The sequence below is a fragment of the Prenolepis imparis genome, unplaced genomic scaffold (genome assembly GCF_030444845.1).
Source record: "Prenolepis imparis isolate NDT839.2.m4 unplaced genomic scaffold, iyPreImpa1.0 SCAF_3, whole genome shotgun sequence".
Classification (NCBI taxonomy): Eukaryota; Metazoa; Arthropoda; class Insecta; order Hymenoptera; family Formicidae; genus Prenolepis; species Prenolepis imparis.
In genome coordinates, this window is record NW_028141161.1 from 2,457,133 (window position 1) to 2,474,284 (window position 17,152).

Below are 17,152 nucleotides of genomic sequence, written 5' to 3' on the forward strand. Positions count from 1 at the left end.
TAATAAAACTGATATCTTATGCCTGTGCTAAATATACGCATTAAGCATTATACCATCGGTCCCGCCAATAACAAAAATTTGCCGCCATAAGGCTTGCTTGCGTTATTTCGTAAAATTTAATACTATTCCATATTTTAACATATCAGTCAAATAGTACAATAGTTGGTAAACGTATTAATGAGATTATTGATTTTGAGTTATTTTACAAATAATGCATATATTTTAAAATCGACAAATTTTTGTTATTATAGCAGGACCATTGGTATAATGCCTTACACACCATATTAAACATGCGTATGTTTAGAGCCGGCATAAGACATGATTTTGTTAAATAATTAAATACTAATATTTAATTTTTACGAAATAACACGAGCAAGCTTTATGGCGCTAAATTTTTGTTATTTACGGGAACGTTGGTATAATGCGCATTTACATCATATTATTATTAATTTCGTTGTAAAATGATTAATGTTCGAGTTACGTGTTGCTTATTTTATTATATTTATACTTATAATTATACAATTAATCAAATTTTTGATATAATAACACGAGTAATTTGTATGGCGCCAAATTATTGTTATTATCGAGACCACAAGACAAATTTTCATTTTGCATATGTAAGCTGATTGGCTATTCATTGCTTTTTGTCGCAACGTTAGTATTCTGTTGTGAAGAAGACATAAAGGCTGCGTTCCGATATTCACTGCCAGTACAGAAATTCTATAGTTAACGTCACGTACACTGTAGATTTTCAGTACTGACAGTGAATAACGCAGCCAAAGCGTAGCAATTGTGGCCAAACAGCGAATAATGAAAGAAGTGTATTATAATATAATTTTATTATTGTGCAAACATGTCGCAAACAGTATATATTCATATCTGAAAATAGCGAATGGTAAATTATAACATATTTTATCAAAGATTTTTTGACATATAACTCTGATGCCCCTTTAGATTTTAACAAACTAACCTAAAAGAGAGTGCGATAAAACATATTTTAGTGAATACAGTTTTTAAAAAAGAAAAAGTATATCAATCGCTTGATCCTTAACTTTCTATAATTACTGAATGTTTATCATATTTAATATGGTTTATCATTATTTTTTAAAATTCATATTTTGTATAATTATTCTTGTTCCTTTATTGTATCTCAATTAAAATATTTGTTTTCCTTTCTTTTAATTGTTATATACATATATCTTCAATTTATTATTAACTTTAAGATACATATTTTAAAATTAAATACAAACACTGCACATACTCTTTATATATTCTTTTAATCTTTTGCGCATCCAGCACATATAACATGTGTGTATTCTACATATAGAACAAAACTTCATATGTTTATGTTATTTTAACTATAAAAACTTGTTGTATTATAGGTTGTTATATTTCATCTATAATAAAATGTAAATAGTGTAAATAACAAGAGATATGAATATCAGGTACATCATTAGCGGATGTAAGATTTCTACTTGGAATTTATATATGAATATCAAGGTACTTTGTACCATCAAAGAAGAAAAAATAAGCACTACGATCAATCCTTAAGTATGTATGTTTTAGCTTATTTTCTTTGATAATAAAATATTATTCTTCAATTTCTTTTAAGTCATATATATATTAAATTTATTTTCAATTTATTAAATGTAAATACAAAATATCAAAAATTTTCTTTTTATCGATTTGTTGAAAATTAAGATAAATATGTTTTTCAGTGCAAAAAACTATATTACTAATCATTAAGATCTTAAAGCTATATACTATCAAAGAATTGAATTTGTAAAAATAACTATATATATTGTATATATTTACTTATATATTTACTAAATAAAAAGTCTTTTAATTTAAATAATTGAATCGTAAAGTTGAAAGCTTTATATCGTAGCATCAATCTGTGCACATACATATGCTTTTACGCATTCCATATATGAGACATCATATATGTATTCTACATATATAGAATAAAACTTCAAATGTTTGTGTTATTTTAACTATTTTAACTATAAAAACTTTGTATTTTATGGGATGTTATATTTTATCTGTAAATGTATATAGTGTAAATAAGACATCCAATTGACTGGTACATGACTAGTGAATATGAGATTTCTATTTGGAATCTATATATAAATATCATAGTTTGTACAATCGATACAAATATCCATAGAAGAAGGAATACATATAATTCAATCAATCTTTAAGTGTTTTATCATTATTTTCCTTAGTAATAAAATGTTATTTATTTTTCAATTTATTAAACGTAAATACAAAATATAAAATATTTCCTTTTTTTTCGATTTATTGAAAATTAAAACAAATACTTATCACAGTGCAAAAAAGCATGTTAGTAATTAAAGTCTTAAAGCTATATACTATCAAAGGATTGAATTTGTGTAATAATAAATAAATACTTTTACTTAAAAACAACTATGTATTTTCTTTGACACCAATTGATTCTTTTTATTATATTGTGCATAAAGGTATTGAGGTAAGATCATTGAAAAATGAATATTCTACGATATATTTCATAGTTTGTATATAACATGTCACATTAAAATACAAAATATCTCGCAAACTACTCATTTTTTATTATTTTACTCTTACAATTTTTTATGCCAAACATTACAAGGAATCGATTTATATAAAAAAAAATTGTAGTGTTTCTATTTAAAAAAATAAAGTTGACCTTGAAATAACTCACCGAATCAGAAGTAATGCTGTTATGTCTATCCTTTTTAAATAAATTTGAATTTAATATTAGGCTCTAAGAGCCATACGCAGATGTTAGTTTGTTAATTATTTTATTACATATTATACACAAGTGTATATATTTTATTTTATAATTTATTTTAGCCAATGTTTATTTTTTTAATTACAGATTGAGTGTGCAGAAAATTGGAAAAATGTACTCGTTAATAAAGCAATCAGAAAAATACATTGTAATACAAAAACAATTAATTAATAATAAAAATAAACGGAAGCGTTCCAGGTTGCGCAATAAATCAAAAAATGAGAAACTTTTAATAGCTTGCAACAGTAAGTAATTTATTATAATTTATTATTCTTACATCATTAACTTTGTAGTCTGATTTCTAAAAAATTTTTTAAAAATTTAGTTGATATAAGAGACAAAAAAAGAACAACGTTAAAAAAAGATTGATTTTTGCGTTTTTAAGAGGAACAGAAAAAATCTTTTAAAACTTTTTTAATAATAGAAAATTTGTAAAATATTTTCTGATTTTATATTACTAAAATAGATACAACTTCTATTAAAATCGTAAAAAATAAATTATTTTCTCAAAATTCTAACATATATGTACATAAGAAATTAATTTGCTTAATGAAATAATTTTTTTATATGCTGAAACGTTTTAAAATAAATTTTAAAAAACTTATATTTAATCATTTTTTGCAAAAGCGTTAATTATCGAATTAATACTGCAATTCTGTAGAAATATTGCTGTTTCAGATCTATTAATAGTTTTTTTCCCTATTTTTTGAGCCAATAGTCATTTTTTTCTGCTATAATTAATATATTTTTTAAATTTTAGTTTTTCTCTTAGAAAATAAAAATCACTTTTTTTACATTATTCTTTTTATCAAGTTTTTAAAACAATTTTTGTCAAATTATATTTTATTGTATAGATGATGCTAAACTTTTGAAAACTGTACAGAAGAATTTGAATGATGGTAGACCTCGAGTACTAATTCGTCGTATCGAGGATGTTAATAATAATTTGTCCATAACAGTTCCTCAGATAGTAACATCCAATGATGAAAGCTTTAAAGAAATATCAGATATATCAAAAATAAGTACAAAACACAAGTGCTTGATAAATACTCATTTACATCTTAATGAAAAACAGGTCAATAATGAGAAATCTCAATCTTCTAAAGATCAACTTACCACTCGTCGTTTCCTATCTGCACTTAAAGCAATAAATCCCAATATTGACGATTTTGCTTCATTATATAGTCCAAAGTATTATGATGATATCATAAAAGCAATAAATAAAGTTGCAAGCTTTGATACGCAAACAAATTGGTATAAAACTCCATCCAATGCGACTAATCTCGGAACATTATTGAAGCAAGTTGGAAAAACTTTAATTACTGAGTATATAAAAAAATGTGATAACTCTAAAAAGGAAATTGTGGAAGATTTTTTAAAATTATTTATAGAGGAATATCCCGCGAGTGTTGCTCGTACTGCCTTGGAAACACAATCTAAACAAAAGCGACAAAAAAAAATTGTTCTTCCAACAACAGAAGATATCTCAAAGTTATACAATTATATTAAAAAACTAAGACTATCAAGTTATGAGAAATTGAAAAAAAAGTTTTCGTATAATGAATGGCTCACCTTAGCAAAAGCAACATTAACTGCAGTTTTAGTCTTTAATCGACGTCGTGCAGGTGAAACTGAACGCATATTAATGGAAGAGTTTAATAATCGCCAAGCAATCAATGAGAAAACAAATAATGAATTATTTAATTCTTTATCAAACAATAATAAACAGATTGCAAAAAAGTATGTACGTTTTGTGACACGAGGAAAGAAAAATAGAGATGTACCCGTTCTTCTTGATTTTGATTTGACACAGTGCATATTACTTCTCATAGAACATCGAAGATTTGCCAAGATACATCCTAAAAATCCTTATCTATTTGCGCTACCCGGGAAGAGCATAAATAGATTTAAATTTCTTAGAGCCTGTCAGTTATTACGGGAATTCTCTCATCAATGCGATGCAAAGATACCCACTAGTTTACGTGGTACAAAGTTACGCAAACACATTGCAACTAAATGTATTTTACTGAATTTGCAAGGTGATGAAGTAGAAGATCTTGCTAATTATATGGGACATGCCCAAAATATTCACAAAGAGTACTACAGACAACCAATAATTAGTAGAGATATTTTACGGATGTCCCAGTTGTTAGAGAAAGTACAAGAAGATCCTAATGCAAATGAAGACGAAGAGAGTGATACTGATAAAGAGGAAGAAAATGAAAATAGCGACAAAGAAAATACTCTATGTAATGAGAAATCTGATTTAAATCCGAATGATTTATATACAATGAAATCCTCTGAACCATATGCCACTGACTCAGAATCAAGTTACGATGACAATATTATTGCAGTCAAACGTAAACGTAGTAGTAAGTTTAATGACAGATGTTTTATGTAAAATATAATGCTGTATTTGAAATAATAAATATTTATATAAATATATATATTTTCAGCATCTCCATATGGAAAGACAAAACGGCGACGTTGGAGCAATGAGGAACGAGAAATAGTAATGAAATTATTTGGAAAATACGTCAATACATCCCATCTGCCTTCAACGCAAAAAATATTGGCAGCGATTAAAAGTAACAAAAGTTTACAAAATCGTACAGCACCACAAATAAGATCCTGGCTACACAACCAAAGAAAATCAAACCATGAGATTTGCGAAGAATTATAAAAAGTGTGTAATATTATGACAGTTCAGATTAAGTCCTCTAGTGTCACTAGTCATTTACTAGTCAGATATTACGTTTACAGATGTAAAGACATGTAAGTAAAATAAATTAATATTTATAAAGTAGTATAAATAGCAAATATATAAAATAATTACGTCATATTTTATATAGCTTATATATACAAACTTAAAGATTCATATTATAAATTTATACATATCCCAGATAGCACAAGTGATCTTTTTGAATTCGAAAAGGATACACTTTTCCTAATTCTTTAAGAATTCACGTAATCTGTTCGAAATGAGTTCAAAAAGAATTCAATATTCAAATTCGTTATGAATTCACATAATTTAGTCAAAATGAGTTTAAAAAGAATTTAAAATTCAAATTCGTTATGAATTCACATAATTTAGTCGAAATTAGTTTAAAAAGTATTCAAAATTCACATTCGTTATGAATTCACATAATTTAATCGAAATGAATTCCTGGAGAGCACGTAACACTGAACTTTTTTAAATTAATCTTCCTGACAAAGCGAAACAATGTTTTATAAGATATCTTTTGACTTTAATAAAGAAAGAAACAAAAAATATCTCTTCGTCATTTTTGATATCTTTTTGTAAAGCATAAAAAGACAAATATATTAAAATCAATTAAAATCGCAGTTATATATTTTATATATATATTTATGTTAAATCTCAAAACTCAATAATATATATATATTAATGAAAAAATAAAAATTGATTTTTCGTGTGCTTATTAATTTTCCCGCTCATATAGTCTCTGTTATTAATGGTTAAGTAGCCATCTTTGATTCCTTTCAAGCTGCGTATGTTGCGAGATGACGAATGGTATAAGCCAGAGAACCGCAGCTAAAATCCAGGTAATCTCTTCTTTTTAATATTTAATTACATAAAATCTTACATACAAAAAGTCAAAAAAATAATTGTGTGTATTTTGTAATATATATTTTCGTTCATATTAGTGTATTTTTCATAAAATCGATGTATTTTTAAGTTTGAGGTTATATTCGAATATTTAAGCTAAAATATCTTTTATAATTATTATACGAACATTACCTATAAAATAAAAATGTTATTAAAAAAATGTTATTAAAATAAGCTAATAGTTTTCTATACACTTCTATGCAGCGGTATAAAACGCATGTGTAAAATATATATGATTATCTCAATAACACTTTGATTCGCGTAGATACACGGTGCTACAATTTAACAAAATTTTAACAATATATTGCAGCATTATTCCCATACAGCACAAAAAATTGAAATAACGTTATTGTTGATACGTTGCAATGTTGAATATTGAAAAATTAATATTTTTGCAACGTTGAATCTATGTTGCATCTTCTACATTGATTCTTTTATATTGATACAACGTTGAATCTATGTTGCATCTTCTACATTGATTCCTTTATATTGGTACAACGTTGAATCTATGGCCGGTATTCACAGTCGGTTCTTATATTTAAGATCGTCTTAAGATCTCGTTCAACCATTCAAATAGCTGCATAGCATCTCTTGATTGGTTGAACGAGGTCTTAAGATGATCTTAAATATAAGAACCGACTGTGAATACTGCCATAGATTCAACGTTGTACCAATATAAATCAATGTAGAAGATGCAACATAGATTCAACGTTGCAAAAATATTAATATTTCAATATTCAACATTGCAACGTATCAACAATAACGTTATTTCAATTTTTTGTGCTGTATGGGAATAATGCTGCAATATATTGTTAAAATTTTGTTAAATTGTAGCACTGTGTATCTTAATACGAATCAGACAGTTGAGATAATTATATATATTTTACACATGCGTTTTATACTGCTGCATAGAAGTGTAATTTTTTTGAATATTGTATGTTATAGAAAACTAGCTTAATAAATTAATTTTTTTTACAATGTTCATGTATGTATAACAATAATATTCTATCATATGTTTTGTCATATATGTCTGCATTACTAAAAGCTTCTGAATATTTTTCTGTTGCAGATATCTGCTTATCCATGTGCATCAATACGTAGTGTGTCACTCTGTAATATACTTGAAATGTTCATTTGTGTTAATCAATATATAATTATACATATCTGCTACAAGAGGACAACACAGTAAGGTAATTTTATATTTATATATATATATATAAAATAAAATAAAACATTCTTATAATTGAAGTTTTATTTATTTGTAATGAAAATATAATTTATATTAAAATTTCAATTGGTAAATGCACATTCAATCATATGTTTTGTCATATATGTCTGCATTACTATAAGCTTGTGAATATTTTTCTGTTGCAGATATCTGCTTATCCATGTGCATCAATACGTAGTGTGTCACTCTGTAATATACTTGAAATGTTCATTTGTGTTAATCAATATATAATTATACATATCTGCTACAAGAGGACAACACAGTAAGGTAATTTTATATTTATATATATATATATAAAATAAAATAAAACATTCTTATAATTGAAGTTCTATTTATTTGTAATGAAAATATAATTCATATTAAAATTTCAATTGGTAAATGCACATTCAATCATATGTTTTGTCATATATGTCTGCATTACTATAAGCTTGTGAATATTTTTCTGTTGCAGATATCTGCTTATCCATGTGCATCAATACGTAGTGTGTCACTCTGTAATATACTTGAAATGTTCATTTGTGTTAATCAATATATAATTATACATATCTGCTACAAGAGGACAACACAGTAAGGTAATTTTATATTTATATATATATATATATACAATAAAATAAAACATTGTTATAAAGTTGAAGTTATGTATATTTGTAATGAAAATATAATTGATATTAAAATTTCAATTGGTAAACGCACATTCAATCATATGTTTTGTCATATATGTCTGCATTACTACAAGCTTGTGAATATTTTTCTGTTGCAGATATCTGCTTATCCATGTGCATCAATACGTAGTGTGTCACTCTGTAATATACTTGAAATGTTCATTTGTGTTAATCAATATATAATTATACATATCTGCTACAAGAGGACAACACAGTAAGGTAATTTTATATTTATATATATATATAAAATAAAATAAAACATTCTTATAATTGAAGTTCTATTTATTTGTAATGAAAATATAATTCATATTAAAATTTCAATTGCTAAATGCACATTCAATCATATGTTTTGTCATATATGTCTGCATTACTATAAGCTTGTGAATATTTTTCTGTTGCAGATATCTGCTTATCCATGTGCATCAATACGTAGTGTGTCACTCTGTAATATACTTGAAATGTTCATTTGTGTTAATCAATATATAATTATACATATCTGCTACAAGAGGACAACACAGTAAGGTAATTTTATATTTATATATATATATATATATATACAATAAAATAAAACATTGTTATAAAGTTGAAGTTATGTATATTTGTAATGAAAATATAATTGATATTAAAGTTTCAATTGGTAAACGCACATTCAATCATATATTTTGTCATATATGTCTGCATTACTAAAAGCTTGTGAATATTTTTCTGTTGCAGATATCTATGCTTATCCATGTGCATCAATACGTAGTGTGTCACTATTTAATATATTTGAAATGATCATTTGTGTTTATATATAATACATATCTGCTACATGAGGACAACACAGTAAGGTAATTATATATATATAGATATGTATAATAAAATAAAAATACAATTGAAATTATATATATATTTGTAATGAAAATTAATTGATATTAAGAGATTTTAATTTGCACATTTGTAAGATATTAATAAAACATATTCTACGATATGTCTGCTTCATTACAAACTTTTGGATATTTTTCTGTTATAGATATCTGCTTATCTGTGTGCATCAATATACGTACTGTGTTACTATTTGCAATTTTTGATATATTTGATATATTGGCTTTTTTCTATCTCCTATACACGTCTTGTATACATCGATTTATTGTCTGAGAGGAAAGGAACGCCTAGTAAGGTAAGATTTCTTAATTCCTCCGTTATTATAAAACTTTAATATGTAAATTGTGGGCAACACATTAAAGGCTCGTTGTTCCAACTTTTTGATAAACTATAACTAATTGTTAAATCATGTCTATGTTTATTTGAAAAAAAATGAAGTAGACATTTACGATTTAACTATTAATTAGCTTACCAAAAAGTTGGAACAATCGACCCTAAATCATATATGTTGTCATATCTCTGCCTCATTATAAATTTATTGTTATCTTTTTCTTACAATCCGTCAGTGAAATGAATTCTTTGCAAAATTTATAATGAATAATAGACCAATTGAGAACCAGGCGCGGAAAAAGGTGTACAAAATTATCTGCTTTTTGAGATTTATTCTCATTATCGAAAATGCACTTCTTTGATCCGCACCTGACTCTCAATTGGCCCATTATTCACTACAAGTTCTGCACTTTTTTCTCTATAACTAATTTGCATATTGCTCTATTTTTAAAATTACAAAATGCAACGTTATTTTGTATAATGTTTCTCAGTATTTTTCTCATAAGAATTGTTTTTATCCATTATTTTATGTATCAAAAATATTAAAAGTATTAACAAGGAAACATGATCAAAAAATAAATTAACGAGATATTCCAAATTTTTATATTGAAAATAACAAAATGTTTTATATAAAATATCTGAGAAAGGATTAACTTTTCAAAGAGCGATCTAAAATTTATAATCAAAGCGCGTTTGTCTCTCCTTTTTTGTAAATTAAAATTGCGAGTAAAACGAAATGAATATATTATTTGAAAGCCTTAAGTTTTTCACAAAGTCTCAAAATCATTTTATATTAACTTTCAATATGGTTATATATACAACTTTGAAAGATAAGATTCGCTGTGAGAGCCCACCGCGAATGTATGTGCGCAAAGACAGCAAAAATTTAATTTTTCGCTGTCATACCTGTGCACGAGGCACGAAATTTGCTTAGCAATTACTTAGACTTATATAGGAACAATCTCGTATTTGAAATATTAATTCCTAAGTTCACAGTGAATCTTATCTTTCAAAGTTGTTTAATTTAAAAGAGCCATATAGTATATCTTTGTTATGGTTATATATAATTATTTGTATGCAGTGTTGGGTAGTATCTATAGATACATATATCTAGATACAGTATCTAAATACATTTTATGTATTTGAGTCTGTATCTGAGATATATTCGAATTGAAGTATTTATATTTGTATCTAGATACAAAACATGGTATTTGAATTGCTTTTTTCAAATACATTTTTACATATTTTTTTGAATAGCCCAATTCTTTAAATTTTTAAAAGATCAAACCTGCAAGTTATCAACACCGGTTGAGCGATTATTAAACATTGATCAAATTTTAGTACCATGGCGAAATAGTTTGAGTGACGATATCTTTGAGGCATTTTTCGCTTGTTAAGATTAACGAATAAAGTCGTAATATAAACAAAAATATTAATAAAGATAAAAGAATTATACAGAACATTTTGTGTAGATTACTATTATTATGATAAAATATAATTTAAAAGTATCTGATATGTATCTGAGTATCTGTATCTATATACATTTTAATTTGTGTATCTAGATATATTTTTTACACGTATCTGTATCTGTATCGAGATACATTTTAAATGTATCCTACCCATCACTGTTTGTACGTATTGATAAATCTACGCTCCACTGAATCACTTTTTGCAGAAATCGAGGAGGAAATAAATTAGAAATAACATTGAATATAGAAAGGCTATGAGAGCCGAACGTGGATGTATGTGCGTGAAGATCGCGAAAATTTAATTTTTTGCTGTCTTTATACTTATGCGCACAAGGCACGAAATGCACAAATTTTGCTAAGCAAAATTTTCGTGCCTGATTCATTGTCAGTCGACTTTTTCAGACCGATATATTTTTCTCGCATACATCACTTCAGGGGAATAAAAGGGGAACTTAATATCTCAAGTAAGAGACAAATAAGTCTTAGCTAAGCAAAATTTTCGTGCCTCGTGCATAAGTATATAAAGACAGCGAAAAAGTAAAATTTTTGCAATTTTCACGCACTTACATTCACGTTTGGCTCTCATAGCCTTTCTATATTCAATGTTATTTGCCAATATATGTAGGGAGCCTTACTTTATAATACTTTAATATTATTAAATTAGAAATATTTTTTTATAAAACCAAATTACTTTTTTTGGTTTTACAAATTGGTTTTTTATAAAACTTTTTACAAATTGGTTTTTTATAAAACCAGATTACTTTTGATTGTTTTTGCTTTTAACTCATTTTTTGTAAAAAAAAGTGCCCAAGAAATCCGAAAGCTATTAAGCTTCATTAACTATTATTTATCTTATATTTGAAATATGATTGTAGTAATATGCAGAATCAAAAAAGGTACTCCAATTTGTCAAAACGGCAAGTTTTTCGTCGACTCGCTGCTCAATGGAAAAAAGATTTATGTCATCTTCATGATTCATCTTCGCAGTTTACAAATGATGAATTACAATCAGCAAGTGCCATTTGCAGCATTAGGCAAGAGAAACGTGAAGGAAAAAAAATTTTTCAAATAAGAGTGAATGAAAAATCTGAAGAGACTTGTAACTTTAAAGAAAACATGATTGATATTGAAAACATTCAAATGGATAATGAAAGTCTAATACAAAGTGTTATGTCAAACAGTAAATACAATGAAACTGATTCAGAAAAAAATCTTCAAGATGTTCCTGAATTGATTCAAGATGATACTTTAAATTTCCTTCAAGAATTGAAATCGTTTGCAATACATTGCGAAATGAAACATGTACATTTAAACTCTCTTTTAAAATTGCTTAAGAGAGCAGGATTCCATAATTTGCCGAAAGATTCTCGAACTCTATTAGGAACACCTCGAACTTCTGATTTCGTTATCAGTCCTTGCCCGCCTGGACAATATCTGCATTACGGATTAAAGAAATCAATCGAAAAGCAACTACAAGATTCAACTTATATCAGCAAAACAAATTTAATGTTTGATTTAAATATTGATGGTCTACCCATAACAAAATCTTCTGGTACATGTTTATGGCCTATTTTAGGAAAGCTTGTCCACACTTCTTTCAATACGCCATTTATTATTGGGATGTATTATGGTAATAAAAAACCATCTTCAGTTGACATGTACCTAACACCGTTTATCAATGAATATAAACAATTGCAAGAGGAAGGAATTGTCATAGATGGAATATGGTACAACGTAACCTTACGATGCATAGTTTGCGACAGTCCAGCACGATCTTATGTTAAATGTACCAAACAGTTCAATGGCTATTTTAGCTGCGACAAATGTACCGAAGAAGGGGAATTTCGAGATCGAATGGTTTTTCTTTCTGAATCAGCATCATTACGAACTGATGATACTTTTAGAAGTAGAGCAAACGAAGAACACCATAACGGAATTTCACCATTTGAGTTGTTACCTATTGATATGGTTAGACAATTTCCTCTTGATTCCCTACACGTGGTATATTTGGGTGTCATGAAATCTCTGTTAATGAGTTGGTCAAATAATCATCGATATCCGAGGTTTAGTTTACAGGCTGTACAAAAATTGTCAGATTTAATTGTTATTGCAGCACAATGGGTGCCTAAAGATTTCAACAGAAAACCTCGAGGTTTACAAGAGTTATGTCGATGGAAAGGCACTGAATTTCGTCTTTTCTTATTGTATCTCGGACCGATTATTTTACAACATTTTCTTCCTAAAGAATATTTAGTTCACTTCAATAGTCTAAATTGCGCTATGCGGATATTGTGCGATCCTCGAGATTGCTACAAAAACAACGCTTATGCTAAAGAATTATTGGTTTATTTTGTACAACAATTTAAAACGCTGTACGGAGAACAGTATGTTACAAGCAACATTCATTATCTAATTCATTTAAATGAAGATGTAAAGTTATATGGTCCATTGGATTCATACAGTACTTTTGATTTTGAAAATCATATGCAAGTGTTGAAGCAATTGATACGAAAACATGCAAATACCTTGCAACAAATTCATCGACGACTAGAGGAAAAGCACAACGATCAGTATCTGCAGAATAAAAAGAATATGAAGATTTTGAAGTATCCTGTACTTAAAAGTCCAATTGTATCAAAACTTCCTTACGGCTGCCACAACGAACACCGAAAAATACAATTCCGCACGTTTCAATTATCGAATAAAAAGCCAGACAACTGTTGTTTTATGACTGATGGAAATATTGTAATTATTAAGCACATTGGATTTATAAAAAATCACATTGTTGTTTTTGGTAAAAAATATCAAAAGAAACGTGACATTTCACATTATCCATGTCTATCAAGTAATATGTATATATGTGAAGTTGATGATTTATCACCTTTACTTGTGTGGTCCGCACAATCTATAAATCGTAAAGGACTTCTTATGACAATTGAGAATATTACTTATGCTATGCCTCTTTTACAAGATTAATGTAAGAGGTTTTGTGGAATCGTACTTTGCAGATGCAGTACTTTGTAGTATTTTTTAACGACTTTTGCAATCTCATACCAGCAAATTGGATGGATTATGAAACAAACAACGTTTTTTGGCCTCCAAAGCATGTAAAGTTTAATAAACAAAAGATGCATCTTCTACAGCCAGATGATGATTGGCTTACATACAAATGCCATAAACGTTTAGGACCTTTTGGTACGTTTTTTTCAATTATACGTGTTTTTAAAATATTAAATTAAAATTATTAAATTACTATACAAATATTAAATTACTATACCTAATCAATTATAAAAATTTTTACTTTTCAGAAACTCTTCAATTAGCTAACCAAGTAGAAGAACACTGCATTAACGTATCTACAAATGAAGACACAGATGATTTGTGTGAAAGTGCTCTTAAGACAAGTCAAACTCAAACTACACGAAAGAGAAAAAAGCCAAAATATCTCAGCGACTCATCAGAAGAAGAACAAGATAATGTCAAAAGTTAAATTAAAATAAAATTGTTTTTAAATACACCGATGTATAAATATATATATACGAATATTATATATTTTGCAGTAATCGAAAATAAAAGTAAGTCGACTTTTATGCTACCACCATCCTGTTATCAATTAAATTTAAATGAAGATGAATTAATATTAGATTATAAATCGACCACTGACGTATCGGAAGCAGTAAACATAATGGAGACAAATAATGTATCAGGTAATTACAATATCGTGAAATATATTTTTATTGTTATATAATTGTACGTTATTCCTGCATAAGTCGCATGAGTTAATATAAAGTTACTTTGTTTTTGCAAAATGTTGGCGTTTTTCCAGTATATTTATATACACATGTTTAATTATGCAAAGGTCATTTTTTCAAGCTCAATCGTGCTTGATTTAACATGTGTACATAAATGTGGTGAAAAAGCTGCTGCTACTACTTTGCAAAAACAAAGTAAATGTTGCATTTTATTTTTATTGTATCATATATTATATTACGTTATGTTGTATTATATTACATTACATTATACTCTTTTTTGGTACAATGTAAGCATATACTCTTAGATTAAATATCATTTCAGCATCGATGTGTTCAGAAAAGATGCCAATAATTGTAAACGTTCAAAGTATTGATAAAAAAATAAGGATAGAAAAGGTACAAGAATCATCAAAACCTACATTTGAATTTTCAAATAGTAGACCAAAACCTGGACTTTCGAAATCAGGATCTCCAAATCCTAAATTTTCAAAACAGCACAGCATTGAAACTGTAACATGTAAGTTTGCTTAAAAAATCTTGACACGTTAATTCGTTATTAGTGTTTGTATTTCATTACGGTTTATTATATAATTTATCCCATTATTCGCTTTTTGAAATTGCAAATAGTTGTTTTTAATCATTCTACATATCGATAGTAAAACTTTTTGAAGTTATAAAAGAAGATAATCGGAAATGTCAATTCTATTTTATATTTTATTTAAAAGATATGAAATGTAAAGCTTCTAATTAAAAAATTGTTATTTACTTTCTGATTTGGTTTTTAAATAAAAAATTGACGTTTTTATAGCCGCGAATGTTGATGAAGAAATAAATGACGCAAATGTTCGCCCAATACAAGATCAAGAAGTTCAAGAACGCAATCATACGTGTAGTAAGTTATCATTTGTGACTGAATAATTGATCGAAAAAATTTAGAACAAATTATATATATAGAAAATTATTTTAATAATTTTTTTAGGACCACTGACCGAAGAGCGATTTCTAATATATTACAAACTCATGAATACAAAGTTAAATCACCTTATTAATATAATGAAAGATCGTCGCACTGAAGTGTCTGAACTGGTAGATGAAGAGGAAAATCTTTTGCCGAACTTTCCTTTAAAAACAGTACTAGAATTCGAACAATTTGAACAAATTCTTGCCCAATCTTTAGAAGTACAAAACAAATACGTAAGATTATTTATCATACTTTTCTTTAGAATACCAATGCTTTGTAAATAATAATTATGTATTTGTTTTTATTTTAACAGATTCGCGAGATAAAGATGATTGGAGGATCTGACTCGGGCAAATTCACTAGAGCCACATTGCGTTTTTTAATATCCGATGAATTAGCACTACAGTACTCTTGGTCAGGTCAAAGGAACACACTAAAGTTTAAAAATACACAAATTTCTCAACACATTGTTGGTAAGTTAAATAATATCTTCTTCAGTTTTTCCAAAATATTAATATTAAGAATTTCTTTTTATAATATTTATATTTACTTACAAGATGATATTATGTTGCAGAAACTATTTCTAAAATAAAAAGCGTCCCTAGGAGCGATATTGATACTTGCATAAAAAAGTGGTTGCAGCACGCTAGTGATCGATTGAAAAACAGAGAAAACTCCAGAATAGAATAAAGGAATAACTGTATTTTCACAATCCTATTTGTGAACAAATCAGCACATGTAGTCATTTTGGAAAAGATAATAGTTTCATGCTCGCAACTACAAAAATGATTCTCGATTGATAGGATGGATCTTTTAGTCTTTCTCGATGTTTCCATATAGGTTTGATAAAACATTTGTATCTTCTTCATAACTATATGTAAAAAGGATAACTAAGGAATTTCAATTTTAACAAATAAGCTATCTAATGATTATTAGTCTGTGATGTATGTGATTGAAACAATGTCTTATTCAATACCAAAGAAAATGTATGTACAAGTATATATATATATATATATATATATATATATATAAATTTATTCATTATAAAGATACGCAATATTGTTCAAGTTAAAGTAGATTTATAGAAGCCGTAACTACTTTCCGTAACCGTAATATGATTCAATTAATCGTATTGCTTGATTTAGCAATGAGATTGGTTATTGAATTCTTAACTACTTTTTAAAATATATATTGAATATATAGTTTAATATATTGTACTTTTTAGTACTCTGCGTTGATACCACTGCTTATATACATGTTTCCGAGACTGAAAGTGTACAGGAAATAGACACATTTTGTTTTGCGTGCGATATTACAAAAACGTTTCGAATTATTTTATTAGTGGTCATACATGTATGTCTAACTACTTTTTAAAATATATATTGAATAGTTTTATATATTGTACTTTTTCATATATTTAAAGTTATGGCTTTGAAATAATAGTACTCTGCGTTGATACCACTGCTT

At 27.1% G+C, this 17,152-nt stretch overlaps 2 protein-coding genes across 4 annotated transcripts; both read left to right on the top strand.

The window, feature by feature from the left end:
• The first annotated feature begins 771 nt into the window (after positions 1-771).
• On the top strand, positions 772-13,948 carry LOC145933679 (uncharacterized). Of its 3 annotated transcripts, none has more exons than XM_083033647.1 (13): positions 772-895; positions 1,383-1,551; positions 2,879-3,036; positions 3,646-5,163; positions 5,248-5,566; positions 6,298-6,355; positions 7,489-7,609; positions 7,794-7,914; positions 8,099-8,219; positions 8,408-8,528; positions 8,711-8,831; positions 9,024-9,139; positions 9,322-11,830. In XM_083033647.1, exons 3-5 carry the CDS (start codon positions 2,904-2,906, stop codon positions 5,472-5,474), a joined length of 1,878 nt encoding a protein of 625 aa, XP_082889773.1. In that variant the 5' UTR covers positions 772-895; positions 1,383-1,551; positions 2,879-2,903; the 3' UTR covers positions 5,475-5,566; positions 6,298-6,355; positions 7,489-7,609; positions 7,794-7,914; positions 8,099-8,219; positions 8,408-8,528; positions 8,711-8,831; positions 9,024-9,139; positions 9,322-11,830. The 3 variants fall into 3 exon arrangements, with proteins under 3 accessions (XP_082889773.1, XP_082889774.1, XP_082889772.1); XM_083033648.1 differs by having other exon boundaries at positions 3,751-5,163; positions 9,322-11,828; XM_083033646.1 differs by lacking the exons at positions 772-895; positions 1,383-1,551; positions 2,879-3,036; positions 3,646-5,163 and adding an exon at positions 11,848-13,948 and having other exon boundaries at positions 5,488-5,566; positions 9,322-9,468.
• Positions 13,949-13,980: 32 nt separating this feature from the next.
• On the top strand, positions 13,981-16,772 carry LOC145933680 (uncharacterized). The gene is made up of 8 exons (XM_083033649.1): positions 13,981-14,167; positions 14,281-14,443; positions 14,531-14,679; positions 15,047-15,241; positions 15,533-15,616; positions 15,704-15,918; positions 15,999-16,158; positions 16,260-16,772. The coding sequence occupies exons 1-8, from the start codon at positions 13,981-13,983 to the stop codon at positions 16,373-16,375; spliced, it is 1,269 nt and encodes a 422-aa protein (XP_082889775.1). The 3' UTR covers positions 16,376-16,772.
• The last annotated feature ends 380 nt before the right edge of the window (positions 16,773-17,152 follow it).

Bases quoted from the DNA above. Each gene is read 5' to 3' on its own strand.
- LOC145933680 (XM_083033649.1), top strand. From the start codon at position 13,981: ATGCAGTACTTTGTAGTATTTTTTAACGACTTTTGCAATCTCATACCA. The intron at 14,444-14,530 runs AGATAATGTCAA...TATATATTTTGC, and splicing joins GACTCATCAGAAGAAGAACA to AGTAATCGAAAATAAAAGTA. The intron at 15,919-15,998 runs GTAAGATTATTT...TTATTTTAACAG, and splicing joins TAGAAGTACAAAACAAATAC to ATTCGCGAGATAAAGATGAT.
- LOC145933679 (XM_083033646.1), top strand. From the start codon at position 11,852: ATGCAGAATCAAAAAAGGTACTCCAATTTGTCAAAACGGCAAGTTTTT.